The following is a 20,522-nucleotide window of genomic DNA, read 5'->3' as shown; positions in this document are numbered from 1 at the left end:
TCTAGTCAAAAATAAAACAAATTGTACTTCTTGTGGATCCCTCCATAGACAGCTCGTTGGTCAAATGTGATTGGTCTATATGAACACTACACTTCAGGAAGAAGGAAATCAATAGCCAATGGGCATTTGCACAACCGGCAGGAGCAATCTAAACCCTTTCTATTAGAAACACGTAACTCCATAAAGGTATACGGACATGAGGCGTATTTGCGAAGCACTGTAAAGCTATTTCCATATGGAATATACATTCGGAATACAAGTATTTCTCCTATTGTTTTGGAGATCGGCTTTAGATGCACTGGTGTCGGAGAATGACGGAGGGTGGTGAGTGTTTATTTTAGGCTACGTCTTTGACCATCTATAAATTACGACTACTTCTATTCTTATTTTTTCCCCCACTGATTTGAACTTTTAATCAATATCTAACTCTTACATTCATTCAATAATACTAGTATTCGTAGCCCAAAAAGCGTATTTTTCCCCTCGCATGCAGGTCGTCAAATTCAGAATACAGTTTGACTGATGAGGGTCCATGCAACATTGACATCTGGGACAAAGCTTCATTATCACACCGCCAGTTTATCCAACAGTACGTACTGTAGTCTACTTCATGTGTTCAGCCTGGGTGTGTTTGCAGTCTCTGTAAATCATTACACTGTGTGTTCTGCACCCATACATTGGAAACGCCTCTTTTCTATCAAGTTTTGCACCAGTATGTGTAACACACCTCGTTTTATTCCTAGATATGCCTACTCCAAACCAGTCATTCTTAAAGGTTTCTCGGACAATACGGTACATGTGAATAAAAAAAAAGCAATTACACAAATAAACTTGTCTCATAAGCCTTACTAACACACTTAATATCAGTCTAGCAATGGGCTCTGGTGAACGTAATTAGATCAATGTTTTGTTTTCAGAAATTCCAGTTCTTGTGCTCCAAGTCCAGCCTGCTGCAGCAGTATGGAGAGAGGATGGTGAGGCTCAGCACTGCCAACACCTACTCTTACCGGAAAGGTACACACACACACACTGTAGTCATCCTAGAAGCTATTCAGTGTTCTCTATTTGTAGTACATTGCTTTGCCTCTTATCATTTAGTGGATGTCCGGTTTGAGGAGTTTGTGGACTTGCTGCTGAGGCCTCAGTCTTTGGACACACTGGGCAGTGGTGAGTTTGGTGTCTGGAACACCTAACTGTCGTTGTACAGTACATGAGCTCAACAGGAAAACCTTGATCCGTAACATAATACAACATGCTATGTGATCACGCTGAAAAGTCAAAGCATTAACAGAAACAATTTAAAGTTCACACAGCCAGACATCCTGTATCTCACCCGGTCTCTCTTTGACAGACACTCTGTATTTCTTCGGGGACAACAACTTCACTGAGTGGCACTCTCTGTTTGAGAACTACAAGGCACCACGCTACATGCTGCCTCACACCACGGGGGCCTACAGCTTCGGGATCGCAGGTCAGTGGACCTGTATGGCTCAGTTAGGACAGCTTCCCACAGTTGTGTCAAGTTGGCTGGATGTCCTTTGAGTGGTGGACCATTCTTGATACACACTGGAAACTTGAGCGTGAAAAACCCAGCAGTGTTAAAGTTCTTGACACAAACCGGTGCGCCTGGCACCTACTACCATACCCCGTTCAAAGGCATTTAAATATCCTTTGAATGACACACATACACAATCCATGTCTCAATTGTCTCAAGGTTTAAAAATCCTTCTTTAAACCTGTCTCCTTCCCTTCATCTACACAGATTTGAAGTGGATTTAACAAGTGACATCAATAAGGGATCATAGCTTTCACCTGGTCAGTCTATGTCATGGAAAGAGCAGGAGTTCCTAATGTTTTGCACAGTAAAATATGTATTAATATATTGGATTACACTATACCAGGGTCAAGGGTTGGATATCAGAATCATGTCGTACAGCTGCAGTGGTGTTCAGGGTAGATTCAACGATATGGCGTTACCATCAGTAGCAGGGCGACTTGTACGGGACACAGAGTACGAAGCAAGAGGCTAAACTCCGATGCATTAACTGCCACCTGCAGGTTGGCAGAGAGCTGAACAAACCTCCATGCACACTGATGCATCTGTGTGAAGAGAGAAGAGGACATTTTAATAGTGTGTGATACATACACCCAGTTACCGTGGTGACTGCAAAGAACAGGCTGTCATCCTATAGTGAAGCTTACCTTACCTTCTATCCACCCACCCAACCAGGCCCAGGAACAGGTGTACCCTTCCATTGGCATGGACCTGGCTACTCTGAGGTCATCTATGGCAGGAAGGTAAACGCATGAACAACTGCCTATCAAATCATTGTCCACCTTTATGCTTGATCATGTCTCCTAATAATATCTCACAATCAAGTCAGATTTATTTTAAGTGCATTTCACATGGGTCACAACACACTTTACATCAATAAAACAACAATAGGACCTTGAAGAAAGAGGAATAATTGGGAAACGACAAACAAAAGGAACGTGTTTCATATACAATTGTCCCAGCGTCCCTAACGACGCCTGGCCGCAGCTGTCCCAGCGTCCTGAACGACACCTGATTAATGTTAACATTGGTCCAGCACCAGTAGGTAGGCTGGTGTAAGCCTGAATCCAGGGTCAGCCCTGCCGGCTGTTAGCCTTAACACGCTACACTACCTTGTAATTGATGCTGTTAGCCTTAACACGCTACACTACCTTGTAATTGATGCTGTTAGCCTTAACACGCTACACTACCTTGTAATTGATGCACGTATGTTAAACACAACAGTATGAGATACCTTTTTTTTTTCTCCAACCCCCACAGCGCTGGTTCCTGTACCCCCCGGAGAAGGCGCCCCATTTCCACCCCAACTACACCACCCTGTCCTGGGTCAAAGACACATACCCTTACCTGCCTGAGGAGGAGAAGCCCACAGAGTGCACCATCCGGCCAGGAGAGGTCAGAGAACTACCATTAAGGCTGTGTTCACAGGCAGCCCAATTCAGATCTCCTTCCTTCTACTAATTAGTCTTTTGACCAATCAGATCAGCTCGACAATAATTGGTCAAAAGATCAGAATTGGTCTGCCTGTACCAACGCAGCCATAATAGAATAGACAGACTGGTTGACTATCGGAATACTTCAACTGTCACCCTTCCCTCCATCTACACAGGTCACTAACATGAGCTAAAATCATGTTGTATGCATTTTCCAACATAGAATGGGATAACAATCAGTCATCATCAGTTGGAGGAATTTCAACCATGGGTCACTAACATGAGCTAAAATGACTTTTCAGGCATTTAACCATATAGGGATAGTAGGAGCTGTATTATTTTTTTCAACTATGGAATATCATTTGAAACACTTAAAACAACCATGGGGGTCACTACGTTTGAGACAAACATTACTTTTGAGCCATTTTCACTGAATTGGAATGATAGGCGGCGTTCAGATGTCTTTTTGCCTTACCAAGGCAAAGCAAGAAGATAATATCTAGTATTAATAATGCCACTGACTTTTTGTGTTGCTGATAGGTGCTGTATTTCCCTGACCGCTGGTGGCACGCCACACTCAATTTGGACACCAGTGTCTTCATATCCACCTTCCTGGGCTGACCCCTGACCCTGCAACAGACTAAAGGTCATTGCCCATGGACCAAAGCCCTTATAGAATACTTTCAACATGCATCATTCTTTTTTCCCCTCTGTGAGGTAATCACAGATTTCTTGCAGTTCTCAACCCACCTCAGACAGCACAGATCACACACAGTGGTTACTGATTAGTGAGGGGGAGCAGGAAGGACGCACTTTCAAAAGTATCATGTCAGCTGAAATGGCACCACACCACTCCTGTCAACCAAAAACTGCCATCAAAAGCTGTATTTCCGCTCTGTCGTCATAACTACTATGTAGATCAGTGGTCCATCTGTTCAGAGACAAAGAAACAAAGCTGTCAGACTATTGGAACGTCTACTGACCAACGGGAGAGGAGTGAAGCTTGTTCTGACTGTATTCCCTGGAAGTCACACACTGGTTTTCCAGCCCGTTTCCACTTCTGGGACTTTTCCCATCGGTTCCATTGTACCGGGCCAACTAGGTCAAAAGCAGCTAATATGTTTCACATTTATTTAAAAAATAAAGTACTTGAAAATAAGATGACCATTTGTATCTTGATTATCAATGTAAACACTGCAGCCTCTAAGTTGTAGCCTTTATTGGAACACTTGTAGACATAACAGCACAACAGTGAAATAAAGAACATTCACAGTCCCACTGAGGCTCCAGAGAAACTTGACTGTTCCCACCCCTCTCTTAGGAGGAATCGGGGGAGAGGAGTATGTCCCCAACCCTACATGTACACATAATATTGATACACATGACAGACTAACACAACAGAACTGCATCCTCATATCCAGCAGAGGGTAGGAATATACAGGCTCATTTCACATTCAATCATTTTCAGTTGGTAAGTCAAACGGTCGTATGGCTGAGAGGAATGTATGATTTCTGAAATGACGAGGAAACTGATTATCTGTTTGCAGCAGGGTTGAGGGGTGGAAATGAAAATGACCCATTTTTATTTTTTCAAATCAGGATATTTTAATTCATGAATTTGCATTCTAAAATCGTCTGAATTGAAAAATGTAATCGAACCCAACCATGCTTTGCAGCCATTGGACTAAGGCTCTAAGCGTGGAATCATTAAAACAAGAGCGACCACAAGCAGTAAGTTATACTGAAGAGGAGACAGTCCTTCTCAAAGCCAATCAGATGACTGACTTCCATATTCTACTTCAAGCTCCACTTGAGGCACAGACAGGACACCACCTGAAAACATTCAGTAACATGTAAACCAGAGAAAACACATTACCATTAAACACAGCCTTCAAAAACACACCTGTGACTCACACAATTTTAAACCAATCTTTTCAAAGAAAATGTGGAATTGGGTTTACTTTCTTAATTGACGAATTGAAATAGAATTGACCCCAACCCCTACTGCTATGTACTTCCCCATTCATTAACGTTCAGCTCTGTATGAGCCAGATGAGTGGCAACAAAATGGTGGAAACTCAGGTAGCCAAAATTAGAGACGTCCTTGGTCAAAAAACAACCCTTTGCACAAAGCCTTCAATGCTCTTCCCGGACCCTTCCATCATATTGATTACACATATTGCTTCCCTACATACTGCAAAACACTGAAGATGAGTGCTAGGGTTTCGTTCTATATTATACAACTCATGCTTATACTGTCTTTTCAGCCCTCCAAGAGGATATAGAGAAGTGCAGCATTGTGGTGGTAAGAGATCAGCTTGGGTTTAAAATTGGCCCATCACTCAAGAGGACTACATTGGACCATCTACAGGCCACTCAAGAGGACTACATTGGACCATCTACAGGCCACTCAAGAGGACTACAATGGAGAGGAGAAAACATGGCGGTGCCTCAGACAGTCCTCTTCCCCATAGAAAAGGAGATTTAAAATAGAAGACAAGTTGTGGAGCATCACCACAAGTAGAGTACATTTAGCCCTGATTGGTCAATCGCTGCACTTTTAGACTCGAGGTCTAGGATGTGATTGGGCCGCTGGGTTTAGGGGTCTGCAATATGATTGGTTGTTCTGGGTGTAACGTTCAAGCGATTGGCCCAAGGTGTTGGGTACTATATTCTGATTGGGTCCTGTTGTTGGATGATGTGCTCTGATTCGGTGCAATGTTTGGTAGCGTGTCCTGATTGTTGGATCTGACTAGTATGAGCAGCTGAGAGACACAAAATAAATGGGGGGAAAAGGACAAGGATGGAAACAGAGAGAGAGAGAGATGTATAGATCAACAGGAGATTTAATGGCAGTCCTAGTGAAGGTGTATCAGCCTGTGGTGTAGTCTCAGTCCTAGTGAAGGTGTATCAGCCTGTGGTCTAGTCTCAGTCCTAGTGAAGGTGTGTCAGCCTGTGGTCTAGTCTCAGTCCTAGTGAAGGTGTGTCAGCCTGCGGTGTAGTCTCAGTCCTAGTGAAGGTGTGTCAGCCTGCGGTGTAGTCTCAGTCCTAGTGAAGGTGTGTCAGTCTGCGGTGTAGTCTCAGTCCTAGTGAAGGTGTATCAGCCTGTGGTGTAGTCTCAGTCCTAGTGAAGGTGTATCAGCCTGTGGTCTAGTCTCAGTCCTAGTGAAGGTGTGTCAGCCTGCGGTGTAGTCTCAGTCCTAGTGAAGGTGTGTCAGCCTGCGGTGTAGCCTCAGTCCTAGTGAAGGTGTGTCAGTCTGTGGTGTAGTCTCAGTCCTAGTGAAGGTATGTCAGTCTGTGGTGTAGTCTCAGTCCTAGTGAAGGTATGTCAGTCTGTGGTGTAGTCTCAGTCCTAGTGAAAGTGTATCAGCCTGTGGTCTAGTCTCAGTCCTAGTGAAGGTGTGTCAGTCTGTGGTGTAGTCTCAGTCCTAGTGAAGGTGTGTCAGTCTGTGGTGTAGTCTCAGTCCTAGTGAAGGTATGTCAGTCTGTGGTGTAGTCTCAGTCCTAGTGAAGGTATGTCAGTCTGTGGTGTAGTCTCAGTCCTAGTGAAGGTATGTCAGTCTGTGGTATAGTCTCAGTCTTAGTGAAGGTATGTCAGTCTGTGGTGTAGTCTCAGTCCTAGTGAAGGTATGTCAGTCTGTGGTATAGTCTCAGTCCTAGTGAAGGTATGTCAGTCTGTGGTGTGGCCTCAGCTTTAAAGTGCAGATCATACTTGTTTGGTTGTCGTCTTTTTATGTCTGGTTCTTCTTTTTGAATGATTCCTACTCCCCCTCTCTCCCTCCCTCCCTCCTTCGTTCAGTAGTCCTCCACCCATCCATTCTCCATGATGAAAGCATCGATGACCTCTTTCATGGCCAGATTAGGGATCAGCTGGTCTTGAGTCAGAGGGCTGCGTGTCACCGGGTCAAAATGGCCCACACGCTGCAAACATAAGAACAAAGACAGTTGGGATCATATGGGTGACATAACACCTTAATACCAGGGCTGAAAGTACATTTCATTTCTTCCTGGTACAGGACCTCCTGACCAACAGAATGTATGGGCCTCATCAGAGAATTACACCCCTCCCGTCTTCTATGCTGCTGCTACTCTCTGTTACTATCTATGTATCGTCACTTTAATAACTCTACTACATGTACATATTACCTCGACTAACCAGTACCCCCCCCACATTGACTCTGTACCGGTACCCCCTGTATATAGCCCCACTACTGTTATTTTACTGCTGCTCTTTAATTATTTGGTATTCTTATCTCTTACTTAAAAAAAAAAAATTGGGGGGTATTTTCTTAACTGCACTGTTGGTTAAGGGCCTGTAAGTAAACATTTCCCTGTAAGGTCTCTACATCTGTTGTATTCGGCACATGTGACAAATAACATTTGATTTGAATCCCTATTAATTCAATAGCATCTCTGTGGGCCTAGTCGTAAAGATTTGTCATTTAACATGTATGACCTTTTATTGTGGCATAAACACAAACAATCATAATGTTTTCGTCTGATTGTCAAGCAATCACTTCAAAAGGGCTGCTTTACCAATAGGCTACCAGCCTGCGTTCATTCACTCACAGTCCATTTCAATTCCAGCCTCCAAACAGTGGTGAAAGTTTTTCATAGCCACCATGCTTCTACACCTGCATTGCTTGCTGTTTGGGGTTTTAGGCTGGGTTTCTGTACAGCACTTTGAGATATCAGTTGATGTCAGAAGGGCTATATAAATAAAATTTGATTTGATTTGAATGGAAAGAAGCATCTGTTACATAAAACACCAGAAAGTCTGACATTGGGTGATTGTCATTAGGACAGAATTTATGCGTCCACTGCTGACCGCGCGTGTCTCGGTGTCGGCCACTCATCTCTACTTTGGCAAAATGTCTGTGTTTTCGTCCAACCACATCGCATTTTGGAGCCGTTTTCATGTTTCATGTGTCTGACATGCGGTAATGATAGATAGTGGTGTAATAGCATAAATTTTTCTTGACATTAAAACATAATTATTGTGATAGGGTCATGTTTTACCGGTACAACGTTCCCCCACTATTTATTTTGCCGGGACGCCGTACCGGACCATACCACCTTACCCCTGCTTCATACTTCATAATATTGAACACAGAAATTATGTGGAACTATTCTTTTACATGGTCAGTGATTTATTTGTGGGTCTAAAGAGTATTTTGTAGGTTCAATTTGGAGTACTCCTGCCGATCCTTACCTAGTCTCTCTAGACATCCGGGTTGCCTCCCACAATTGTTCCAGTTTAATACATATGTACGTAACAGAACGTCAGTTTGGCATAGAGGAACTACTTCACTGCCTACGTCACTACCTGATCAGCTTGAATACAATACTAAATAGTAGCTAGCAAGATGGAGATCACAGAGGTTATTTTTAATGAGTACATTTCACGTGGCTAGTTTGCATCAACTACTTTCACTAAAACCATTGCAAAGGTTTTGCCTTCAAATCATGACGTTCTGGCATGTCTGCCTCTGATTTGTTGGGAGAGTTGTCTGTCTGAAGAGGACCCACCCCGGAATTCTTTTCTCCACCTCATCGAGGATGCCATAAGAGCCCATCTTTCAAACCTGACCCAGTCACTGCTGTTGCCTAGGGTCAGGTTTGATGAGACTAATCCTTACCTGTAGGTGCTCCTCGATGTCTTTGCGGTCGTAAGTGATCCCACTGGGTGTAATGCAGGGCTCCCTCATCAACTCAAAGCTGATCTTTCCACACAGGTAGTCTGGGATCTCCCTCTTCTGTTAAACAAACAGAGGTTATCACTAAATAGCCATGATAGAAGAGATGTATACTGTAGTTACATATTTTAGTGTCTTGTACATTCTGACCTGGTATTTGTTATTAATGAAGGGGTTAAGATTGTTTAAGGGTTTAGGAATAGAGTTGTTTCTAGTATGGCCAGAGTGATAGCCATCAAACACAAACCATTGATTATGTATGAGCTGGTGCTGCGTTCCAAACCCCTAGCCCCTACTAAAAAAGCAGACTAGCCGCTCCTGTAGATCTGAGAGGATTGGACAGGTGGAAGCAATTTGGAATCATTTTCACCCAGCCAATCAGAAGACAAGATGAAACTTGTATTTATATCTCCCTATTACTCAGAGTGCATGAGTGCCAAGGGTGTAGGGGACAGGAGCAAACAGAGCACGGGAGAATATCTTTCCTCGCCTCCTTCTCAAAAACCATTGGATGGGAAAGTTAGAGGGGAGGGACCTCTGACCTTCTCATCCAATGGGTTTTCGGACAGAGGTGAGGAAAGGGGTGAGGAAGAATCAAGGAAATGCAACAGAGATTCTCCCCCTGAGCCTGGATCCAGCAGGAGGCAGTAGAGCGCTCACCTTCCTCTTCTCATCCAGCTGAGAGAAGAGCTCCTCCATGTCTGACAGGTGCTTGTCCTGTAGAGAAATGTGACACCTAAATTAAGATCACTTTAGTCATCAATTGTACACAAGGTCCAACCAAAATTTGACTTCCACTTTATCCCAACTCCTCCGAAAGACACACATAAGCTAGAGTTAGGCCAAACACGATTTAAAGAGGTTTAAAACATGTTCTGTTGCAGAGGCATCATGCCCATAAGGGACACAGAGGCATCATGCCCATAAGGGACACAGAGGCATCATGCCCATAAGGGACACAGAGGCATCATGCCCATAAGGGACACAGAGGCATCATGCCCATAAGGGACACAGAGGCATCATGCCCATAAGGGACACAGAGGCATCATGCCCATAAGAGACACAGAGGCATCATGCCCATAAGGGACACAGAGGCATCATGCCCATAAGGGACACAGAGGCATCATGCCCATAAGGGACACAGAGGCATCATGCCCATAAGAGACACAGAGGCATCATGCCCATAAGGGACACAGAGGCATCATGCCCATAAGGGACACAGAGGCATCATGCCCATAAGGGACACAGAGGCATCATGCCCATAAGAGACACAGAGGCATCATGCCCATAAGGGACACAGAGGCATCATGCCCATAAGGGACACAGAGGCATCATGCCCATAAGAGACACAGAGGCATCATGCCCATAAGGGACACAGAGGCATCATGCCCATAAGAGACACAGAGGCATCATGCCCATAAGGGACACAGAGGCATCATGCCCATAAGGGACACAGAGGCATCATGCCCATAAGGGACACAGAGGCATCATGCCCATAAGGGACACAGAGGCATCATGCCCATAAGGGACACAGAGGCATCATGCCCATAAGGGACACAGAGGCATCATGCCCATAAGGGACACAGAGGCATCATGCCCATAAGGGACACAGAGGCATCATGCCCATAAGGGACACAGAGGCATCATGCCCATAAGGGACACAGAGGCATCATGCCCATAAGGGACACAGAGGCATCATGCCCATAAGGGACACAGAGGCATCATGCCCATAAGGGACACAGAGGCATCATGCCCATAAGAGACACAGAGGCATCATGCCCATAAGAGACACAGAGGCATCATGCCCATAAGAGACACAGAGGCATCATGCCCATAAGAGACACAGAGGCATCATGCCCACTCAGATTTGTTGGGTAAAAAAATAAATAAAAATAAATTTTTTTTCTTTTTATATACAGTTGAAGTCGGAAGGTTACTTACACTTATGTTGGAGTCATTAAAACGTTTTTTTCAACCACTCCACAAATGTCTTGTTAACAAACTATAGTTTTGGCTAGTCGGTTAGGACATCTACTTTGTGCATGACACAAGTACTTTTTCCAACAATTGTTCACAGATTATTTCACTTATTCACTGTATCACAATTCCAGTGGGTCAGAAGTTTACATACACTAAGTTGACTCTGCCTTTAATCAGCTTGGAAAATTCCAGAAAATGATGTCATGGCTTTATAAGCTTCTGATAGGCCAATTGACATCATTTTAGTCAATTGGAGGTGTACCTGTGGATGTATTTCAAGGCCTACCTTCAAACTCTGTGCCTCTTTGCTTGATATCATGGGAAAATCAAAAGAAATCAGCCAAGACCTCAGACAAAAGATTGTAGACCTCCACAAGTCTGGTTCATCCTTGGGAGCAATTTCCAAATGCCGGAAGGTACCACGTTCATCTGTACAAACAATAGTACGCAAGTATAAACACCACGCAGCCGTCATACCGCTCAGGAAGGAGACGCGTTCTGTCTCCTAGAGATGAATGTACTTTGGTGCGAAAAGTGCAAATCAATCCTGGAACAACAGCAAAGGACCTTGTGAAGATGCTGGAGGAAACAGGTACAAAAGTATCTATATCCACAGTAAAACGAGTCCTATATCGACATAACCTGAAAGGCCGCTCAGCAAGGAAGAACCCACTGCTCCAAAACAGACATAAAAAAGCCAGACTTTGGTTTGCAACTGCACATGGGGACAAATATCGTACTTTTTGGAGACATGTCCTCTGGTCTGATGAAACAAAAATAGAACTGTTTGGCCATAATGACCATCGTTATGTTTGGAGGGAAAAGGGGAGGCTTGCAAGCCGAAGAACACCATCCCAACCTTGAAGCATTGGGGTGGCAGCATCATGTTGTGGGGGTGCTTTGCTGCAGGAGGGACTGGTGCACTTCACAAAATAGACGGCATCCTGAGGAAGGAAAATTATTTGGATATATTGAAGCAACATCTGAAGACATCAGTCAGGAAGTTAAAGCTTGGTTGCAAATGGCTCTTCCAAATGGACAATGACCCCAAGCATACAGCCAAAGTTGTGGCAAAATGGCTTAAGGACAACAAAGTCAAGGTATTGGAGTGGCCATCACAAAGCCCTGACCTCAGTCCTATAGAAAATTTGTGGGCAGAACTGAAAAAGCGTGTGCGAGCAAGGAGGTCTACAAACCTGACTCAGTTACACCAGCTCTTTCAGGAGGAATGGGCCAAAATTCACCCAACGTATTGTGGGAAGCTTGTGGAAGGCTACCCAAAACATTTGACCCAAGTTAAACAATTTAAAGGCAATGCTACCAAATACTAATTGAGTGTATGTAAACTTCTGACCCACTGGGAATGTGAAGAAAGAAATAAAAGCTGAAATAAATCACTCTCTCTACTATTATTCTGACATTTCACATTCTTAAAATAAAGTGGTGATCCTAACATACCCAAGACAGGGAATTTTTACTAGGATTAAAATGTCAGGAATTGTGAAAAACTGAGTTTAAATGTATTTGGCTAAGGTGTATATGTAAACTTCCGACTTCAACTGTATACACACACTACTAGCCACCTACCTCATAACTAGCTACCAACAAGACATTTCAGGCTATCAATCAAGTTAGAGTAGCTAGCTTGTCTAACTATCTTAGCTAGCATGCCTGCTGGTAAGGTTGGTAGACTAGAAAAGCAATAACTAAATGTACGGAATAACATTCATGTTCCTCTCAATCTTTTACCCAGATTTTAGCAGAGAAGCATATTTATACATTTTATTCTACCACCAGTCAGGAGGATACAGACAGCTCAAGAGTCATGGTTATCTTTGCAAAAAAGTATAATTTGACATAGCATAAATGCTAAATTCTCTTAACCCCCCCCAGACCACCCCCTGCCATCCTCACATACTTTGTGCCCCCTAAGAGTTTTTGGGAGCATAACACCCCTGTTCTGTTGCATATCCTTATGATGTAAAAAAACAGATCTTGATTAGTAAGGTTGTGTTAACATGTCTTTGGTTTAGCTGATGAAAACCCTTTTGTTGTTTAACCATTTCTAGTAACCTAGGCTACGAGAGCATTCTAAACAGAATGTGGGTAAGTCCTTATTTTCCCATTGTTATTTGTTTATACCCTGCGTCTTTGGACGTTAGCTGGATGTTGGTACACTTGGTTCAGGACTCACGTGTTTGGAGTGGAACTTAGTGAGGTCGTGTCGGCTTCTGCATTCCTCCGACTTGGCGTCTTGTTCCTCTCTGCTGTCATCCAGTTCCCTGAGGATAGGACCAGTCATCCAAATCACTCTGCTAACTTCAACCAAGGCTTATCTTATTGCAATATAAATGGATAGTATGGATTACTTCACTAACTTCCTCCAATGAAGGCTTATCTTATTGCAATATAAATGGATAGTATGGATTGTAGGCCTATAAATGGATGGACTAACTGGTTTTACACACCAACCACAGTTGGTGAAAAAAAACAACCATGTAATTAAAATGTAAAAAAAACTTTCCCGGGGTGACGCCAAGCACATAGTTAATTAACAGTCATCTAGAGCATGGTGCTTGCAACATCAGGATAGTGGGTTTGATTCCTGGGACCACCGGGCATGAAAAGTATATGCCTGCATGACTGCTTTGGTTGAAAGCGTCTGCCAAATGGCTTATATTATTATTATATTAATGTCCCCAACTGTAAGAGACGTTGTACCAACAAGGCTGACTAATGGGAATTGATTGCGCAACACATTTATGGTTGTTTCATTTCAACTTGAGTGTTGTGGAAAAACTAAATCAAATCAAAAATGGCTATTCTCTGATTCGCAAAGTGAATTCATGTTCTGTAAATCCCCCTCCCAACCCCTAGTGGTTTCCACCATGTGGCTGGAACAGATTCAGATGAGCCTGTATTGTCCTACTAGGGGGAAACCTTAGCACAGCTCACACATTATATACACACACGCACAACAGTGGAGGCTGCAGAGGGGAGGACAGGTCATAATAATGGCTGGAACGGCGTGATGGGAATGGTATCAAACACGTGCTGGATACCACTCCATTAGACTCCACGCCAGCCGTTATTGTGAGCCGTCCACTGATACACAACACATATAGAACACACAGCCAGAAACAAACTATAGGTGAGCACAGAAAGAATCTCTCACCTCTCCTTCTCTGCCAGGATGAGTTTGGTGAGATAGGCGTGCAGCTCATTCTCCTGGTTAATGCGCTTCTCCTCGATGCTGTTCCAGCGCTTCTTCTTGGCTATCCGGAGGGCACTGGGAATGTCGTCGCCAAAGTTCAACCGTTGCTCTTTCGCCAGGTTATATGCTGAGGGTCAAATGAAGGACAACTATTATTATTAATGATATATTGTTGAAAATGAAGCTTTGTATTAGCTGGTAGAGCTGACTTAATCCAATGTCCTGTCAAGACTTAGGCAAGTAACTTAGAAATATATTTTGATGTGTGTATCTAGACTCCTGAATGGGAGTGTGTCCAGGATGGGTGCATCTCAATAGTCTAGTAGCTTCCTCTCCATCTCAATAGTCTAGTAGCTTCCTCTCCATCTCAATAGTCAAGTAGCTTCCTCTCCATCTCAATAGTCTAGTAGCTTCCTCTCCTCATCTCAATAGTCTAGTAGCTTCCTCTCCTCATCTCAATAGTATTGTAGCTTCCTCTCCTCATCTCCATCTCAATAGTCTAGTAGCTTCCTCTCCTCCATCTCAATAGTCTAGTAGCTTCCTCTCCTCATCTCAATAGTCTAGTAGCTTCCTCTCCATCTCAATAGTATTGTAGCTTCCTCTCCTCATCTCCTCTCCTTCATCTCAATAGTCTAGTAGCTTCCTCTCCTCATCTCCATCTCAATAGTCTATAGCGTCCTCTCCTTCATTTCAATAGTCTATAGCGTCCTCTCCTCCATCTCAATAGTTTATAGCGTCCTCTCCATCTCAATAGTCTAGTAGCTTCCTCTCCTCATCTCCTTCTTCTCAATAGTCTAGTAGCTTCCTCTCCTCATCTCCATCTCAATAGTCTAGTAGCTGCCCCTCCTTCATCTCAATAGTCTATAGCTTCCTCTCCTCAGTCTAGTAGCTTCCTCTCCTCATCTCCATCTCAATAGTCTAGTAGCTTCCTCTCCTCCATCTCAATAGTCTAGTAGCTTCCTCTCCTCCATCTCAATAGTCTATAGCGTCCTCTCCTTCATCTCAATAGTCTATAGCGTCCTCTCCTCCATCTCAATAGTCTAGTAGCTTCCTCTCCTCATCTCCTTATTCTCAATAGTCTAGTAGCTTCCTCTCCTCATCTCCATCTCAATAGTCTAGTAGCTGCCTCTCCTTCATCTCAATAGTCTATAGCTTCCTCTCCTCAGTCTAGTAGCTTCCTCTCCTCATCTCCATCTCAATAGTCTAGTAGCTTCCTCTCCTCCATCTCAATAGTCTAGTAGCTTCCTCTCCTCCATCTCAATAGTCTATAGCGTCCTCTCCTTCATCTCAATAGTCTATAGCGTCCTCTCCTCCATCTCAATAGTCTAGTAGCTTCCTCTCCTCATCTCCTTCTTCTCAATAGTCTAGTAGCTTCCTCTCCTCATCTCCATCTCAATAGTCTAGTAGCTGCCTCTCCTTCATCTCAATAGTCTAGTAGCTTCCTCTCCATCTCAATAGTCTAGTAGCTGCCTCTCCATCTCAATAGTCTAGTAGCTACCTCTCCTTCATCTCAATAGTCTATAGCTTCCTCTCCTCATCTCCATTTCAATAGTCTAGTAGCTACCTCTTAATTTCCTCTCCTTAATCGTGCTTATTCCATGTGTAACTGTGTTGTTTGTGTCGCTCTGCTTTGCTTTATCTTGGCCAGGTCGCCGTTGTAAATGAGAACTTGTTCTCAACTAGCTTACCTGGTTAAATAAAGGTAAAATAAAAAAATCTACACCGATCTGAAATCCAAAGACTGTTGAACACTACCTGGTAGATGTATATTGGGAATGTCTTTTGACACTTGTCCAGTTCTTTAAAATGAGTACAGATGAAGGAGAGAAGACAGGAGGCCTATGGGACAGGGGGATTACGGGACAGGAGGCCTATTTCGACTAGTGAGATGCACCTCTGTGTCTGGACCCTTGATTGCCACCTAGGTCCCCAGCCCACCTCTCTGCAGGTTGCCGATGGCTTCATCGTAGTTCTCCATCTCCAGGTGACACTGACCCAGGAAGAAGAGGGCCTTGACTGACTGGGGGTCCAGCTCCAGCGCCTGCTTGCAGTCAGCCAGGGCCTTGTCGTGTTGCTGCAGCTTCACGTGGCACAGTGCCCGGTTGGTGTAGTACACAGACACTGAGGGGTTCCGCTTCTGGGGACAAACACATTATTCACTATTTCTATCCCCCTTTCTCACACCCTTATCCCATTCCTAAGTATGCCACGCTTGCACACACACACACTCTTCGCTACAAGCAACTACAGCGACTTTCTATGTCTCGGAGTGAAGTTACTCATTATGCAAAGTTACAATTTGGGGCACTACCTCAATTTGGGGCACACACACACTCCACACTCTCTCTTTCTTTATCGCTCTTCCCCACTTCTCCCAACCCCTTGTCCTTACGATGGCTTTGCTGTAGCAGGCGGCCGACTCCTGGTACTTGCGGCTGAGGAAGAGGCGGTTGCCCTGCTCCTTCCACTCCTGCGCTGAGACACTCTTCTCGGGGCTGCCCGCCATCTTGTCCGCCGGCCCCGCTGTGGCGGCGGCCTCTCCGCTCTGCTTCCCTATCCTGCTACCCGTGTCTCAGGCCGGGCTGCGGCTGGCTGGGGGGAGAATGCACAAGTTCCAAGACATCAATAGTTTGGGTGGGGGAAGCAGAAGGAGGAGGTTCGTTTGAGGGGGGTTGCCGGTCTACTACTATAAATAGTGATACCCTAGATGCAGTTGCACCCCTAAAAATTAAAAACATCTGTCATAAGAAACTAGCTCCCTGGTATACAGAAAATACACGAGCTCTGAAGCAAGCTTCCAGAAAATTGGAACGGAAATGGCGCCACACTAAACTGGAAGTCTTCCGACTAGCTTGGAAAGACAGTACCGTGCAGTATCGAAGAGCCCTCACTGCTGCACGATCATCCTATTTTTCCAACTTAATTGAGGAAAATAAGAACAATCCGAAATTTCTTTTTGACACTGTCGCAAAGCTAACTAAAAAGCAGCATTCGCAAATGGAGGATGGCTTTCACTTCAGCAGTAATAAATTTATGAACTTTTTTGAGGAAAAGATCATGATCATTAGAAAGCAAATTACGGACTCCTCTTTAAATCTGGGTATTCCTCCAGGGCTTCATTGTCCAGAGTCTGCACAACTCTGCCAGGACCTTGGCTCAAGGGAGATACTAAAGTGTTTTAGTACTATATCTCTTGACACAATGATGAAAATAATCATGGCCTCCAAACCCTCAAGCTGCATACTGGACCCTATTCCAACTAAACTACTGAAAGAGCTGCTTCCTGTGCTTGGCCCTCCTATGTTGAACATAATAAACGGCTCTCTATCCACCGGATGTGTACCAAGCTCACTAAAAGTGGCAGTAATAAAGCCTCTCTTGAAAAAGCCGAATCTTGACCCAGAAATTATAAAAAACTATCGGCCTATATCGAATCTTCCATTCCTCTCAAAAATTTTAGAAAAAGTTGTTGCGCAGCAACTCACTGCCTTCCTGAAGACAAACAATGTATACGAAACGCTTCAGTCTGGTTTTAGACCCCATCATAGCACTGAGACTGCACTTGTGAAGGTGGTAAATGACCTTTTAATGACGTCAGACCGAGGCTCTGCATCTGTCCTCATGCTCCTAGATCTTAGTGCCGCTTTTGATACCATCGATCACCACATTCTTTTGGAGAGATTGGAAACCCAAATTGGTCTACATGGACAAGTTCTGGCCTGGTTTAGATCTTATCTGTCGGAAAGATATCAGTTTGTCTCTGTGAATGGTTCGTCCTCTGACAAATCAATTGTAAATTTCGGTGTTCCTCAAGGTTCCGTTCTAGGACCACTATTGTTTTCACTATATATTTTACCTCTTGGGGATGTCATTCGAAAACATAATGTTAAATTTCACTGCTATGCGGACGACACACAGCTGTACATTTCAATGAAACATGGTGAAGCCCCAAAATTGCCCTCGCTAGAAGCCTGTGTTTCAGACATAAGGAAGTGGATGGCTGCAAATTTTCTACTTTTAAACTCGGACAAAACAGAGATGCTTGTCCTAGGTCCCAAGAAACAAAGAGATCTTCTGTTGAATCTGACAATTAATCTGGATGGTTGTACAGTCGTCTCAAATAAAACTGTGAAGGACCTCGGCGTTACTCTGGACCCTGATCTCTCTTTTGAAGAACATATCAAGACTGCTTCAAGGACAGCTTTTTTCCATCTACGTAACATTGCAAAAATCAGAAACTTTCTGTCCAAAAATGACGCAGAAAAATTAATCCATGCTTTTGTTACTTCTAGGCTCGACTACTGCAATGCTCTACTTTCCGGCTACCCGGATAAAGCACTAAACAAACTTCAGTTAGTGCTAAATACGGCTGCTAGAATCCTGACTAGAACCAAAAAATTTGATCATATTACTCCAGTGCTAGCTTCCCTACACTGGCTTCCTGTTAAGGCAAGGGCTGATTTCAAGGTTTTACTGCTAACCTACAAAGCATTACATGGGCTTGCTCCTACCTATCTTTCCGATTTGGTCCTGCCGTACATACCTACACGTACGCTACGGTCACAAGACGCAGGCCTCCTAATTGTCCCTAGAATTTCTAAGCAAACGGCTGGAGGTAAGGCTTTCTCCTATAGAGCTCCATTTTTATGGAATGGTCTGCCTACCCATGTGAGAGACGCAGACTCAGTCTCAACCTTTAAGTCTTTACTGAAGACTTATCTCTTCAGTAGGTCCTATGATTAAGTACAGTCTGGCCCAGGAGTGTGAAGGTGAACGGAATGGCTGGAGCAACGAACCGCCCTTGCTGTCTCTGCCTTGTCGGTTCCCCTCTTCCCACTGGGATTCTCTGCCTCTAACCCTTTTACAGGGGCTGAGTCACTGACTTACTGGTGTTCTTCCATGCCGTCCATGGGAGGGGTGCGTCACTTGAGTAGGTTGAGCCACTGACGTGGTCTTCCTGTCTGGGTTGGCGCCCCCCCTTGGGTTGTGCCGTGGCGGACATCTTTGTGGGCTATACTCGGCCTTGTCTTCGGACGGTAAGTTGGTGGTTGTAGATATCCCTCTAGTGGTGTGGGGGCTGTGCTTTGGCAAAGTGGGTGGGGTTATATCCTGCCTGTTTGGCCCTGTCCGGGGGTATCATCGGATGGGGCCACAGTGTCTTCTGATCCCTCCTGTCTCAGCCTCCAGTATTTATGCTGCAGTAGTTTATGTGTCGGGGGGCTAGGGTCAGTCTGTTACATCTGGAGTATTCTCTTGTCTTATCCGGTGTCCTGTGTGAATGTAAATATGCTCTCTCTAATTCTCTCTTTCTTTCTTTCTTTCTTTCTTTCTCTCGGAGGACCTGAGCCCTAGGACTACCTGGCATGATGACTCCTTGCTGTCCCCAGTCCACCTGGCCATGCTGCTGCTCCAGTTTCAACTGTTCTGCCTGCGGCTACGGAACCCTGACCTGTTCACCGGACGTGCTTGTTGCACCCTCGACAATTACTATGATTATTATTATTTGACCATGCTGGTCATTTACGAACATTTTAACATCTTGACCATGTTCTGTTATAATATCCACCCGGCACAGCCAGAAGAGGACTGGCCACCCCTCATAGCCTGGTTCCTCTCTAGGTTTCTTCCTAGGTTTTTGGCCTTTCTCAGGAGTTTTTCCTAGGGAGTTTTTCCCAGCCACCGTGCTTCTTTCACATGCATTGCTTGCTGTTTGGGGTTTTAGGCTGGGTTTCTGTACAGCACTTTGAGATTTCAGCTGATGTACGAAGGGCTATATAAATAAATTTGATTTGATTTTGATTTGATTTGATTTGATTCAGGGGTGTTGCCAGTCTACTAGTACAAACAGTGATTGAGGGGTGTTGCTGGTCTACTCTACTGTAAACAGTGATTGAGGGGTGTTGCTGGTCCACTCTACTGTAAACAGTGATTGAGGGGTGTTGCCGGACTACTACTATAAACAGTGACTGAGGTGTGTTGCTGGTCTACTCTACTGTAAACAGTGATTGAGGGGTGTTGCTGGTCCACTCTACTGTAAACAGTGATTGAGGGGTGTTGCCGGACTACTACTATAAACAGTGACTGAGGTATGTTGCTGGTCTACTCTCCTGTAAACAGTGTTTCCCAACCTGTAGTTAACTAGCACAATGTTTGGATAAAACAACAGGGGCTAGCTTGCTACATCGTTTGATTTAACAGTTGTACTGAAGTAAAGATACAGGAAAAATAGTCAACTCTAGCTAACTGGCAAGCTTCCAAATAGCTGCAAGCATAACGCTAGGTAGCATGTTACCGTTTCAATGTCCTCCCCTCAGGTCTCTCCGACTTCGCTCTTGTCCTGGTTTCAATGTCCTCCCCTCAGGTGTCAAGCGGGCTCTCCGACTTCGCTCTTGTCCTGGTTTTGGCCTCCTCCCACACAGCTCGTTTGTCTACCTCTTCCAACGCAGACAGTTGAATATTTTGGAATATAGCTAGCTAGCGAACTGCCTAACGATAACGAAGAGCACAGCTATCCAAACATGTGTATAATGAATTCATATTATTTGACATAGTGTAGTCTGTAGTATTATTTTAGCTGGGAGGATACACAGGTGCGTAGCCAGCTAACTAGCTAATGTTTTGATACATTTCTGGTAGTCATCGAT

The 20,522-nt window shown here is 44.3% G+C and overlaps 2 protein-coding genes across 3 annotated transcripts; one reads left to right on the top strand and one right to left on the bottom strand.

Annotated features, from left to right (window-relative positions):
• The first annotated feature begins 39 nt into the window (after positions 1 to 39).
• Positions 40 to 4,149, top strand: jmjd8 (jumonji domain containing 8). Its single transcript, XM_029729051.1, has 9 exons — positions 40 to 324; positions 494 to 589; positions 744 to 792; positions 918 to 1,014; positions 1,099 to 1,167; positions 1,352 to 1,471; positions 2,231 to 2,298; positions 2,816 to 2,950; positions 3,529 to 4,149. The coding sequence occupies exons 1-9, from the start codon at positions 236 to 238 to the stop codon at positions 3,607 to 3,609; spliced, it is 804 nt and encodes a 267-aa protein (XP_029584911.1). The 5' UTR covers positions 40 to 235; the 3' UTR covers positions 3,610 to 4,149.
• A 45-nt stretch (positions 4,150 to 4,194) lies between these two features.
• Positions 4,195 to 20,496, bottom strand: LOC115171862 (STIP1 homology and U box-containing protein 1). 2 transcript variants are annotated; one of them, XM_029729050.1, is made up of 8 exons: positions 20,171 to 20,496; positions 16,271 to 16,470; positions 15,817 to 16,012; positions 13,840 to 14,005; positions 12,859 to 12,946; positions 9,345 to 9,401; positions 8,628 to 8,744; positions 4,195 to 6,909 (listed from the first exon to the last, which is right to left on the bottom strand). In XM_029729050.1, exons 2-8 carry the CDS (start codon positions 16,382 to 16,384, stop codon positions 6,784 to 6,786), a joined length of 864 nt encoding a protein of 287 aa, XP_029584910.1. In that variant the 5' UTR covers positions 16,385 to 16,470; positions 20,171 to 20,496; the 3' UTR covers positions 4,195 to 6,783. The 2 variants fall into 2 exon arrangements, with proteins under 2 accessions (XP_029584910.1, XP_029584909.1); XM_029729049.1 differs by having other exon boundaries at positions 15,817 to 16,015; positions 20,171 to 20,495.
• Positions 20,497 to 20,522: the final 26 nt, after the last annotated feature.

The sequence above is a fragment of the Salmo trutta genome, chromosome 32 (genome assembly GCF_901001165.1).
Source record: "Salmo trutta chromosome 32, fSalTru1.1, whole genome shotgun sequence".
NCBI classification, from domain to species: Eukaryota; Metazoa; Chordata; class Actinopteri; order Salmoniformes; family Salmonidae; genus Salmo; species Salmo trutta.
Note: the sequence above shows the minus strand (reverse complement) of the source record. Positions and strands in the feature narration are given on the sequence as shown.

Excerpts from the sequence above, each read along its gene's own strand:
- LOC115171862 (XM_029729049.1), bottom strand. The coding sequence starts at position 16,384 with ATGGCGGGCAGCCCCGAGAAGAGTGTCTCAGCGCAGGAGTGGAAGGAG. Across the intron at positions 14,006-15,816 it reads CATCGGCAACCTGCAGAGAG|CATATAACCTGGCGAAAGAG; the intron begins GTGGGCTGGGGA and ends TTTGACCCTCAG. Across the intron at positions 8,745-9,344 it reads AGCTGGATGAGAAGAGGAAG|AAGAGGGAGATCCCAGACTA; the intron begins GTGAGCGCTCTA and ends TTTGTTTAACAG.
- jmjd8 (XM_029729051.1), top strand. The coding sequence starts at position 236 with ATGGAATATACATTCGGAATACAAGTATTTCTCCTATTGTTTTGGAGA. Across the intron at positions 1,472-2,230 it reads CTACAGCTTCGGGATCGCAG|GCCCAGGAACAGGTGTACCC; the intron begins GTCAGTGGACCT and ends CCACCCAACCAG. Across the intron at positions 2,299-2,815 it reads AGGTCATCTATGGCAGGAAG|CGCTGGTTCCTGTACCCCCC; the intron begins GTAAACGCATGA and ends CAACCCCCACAG.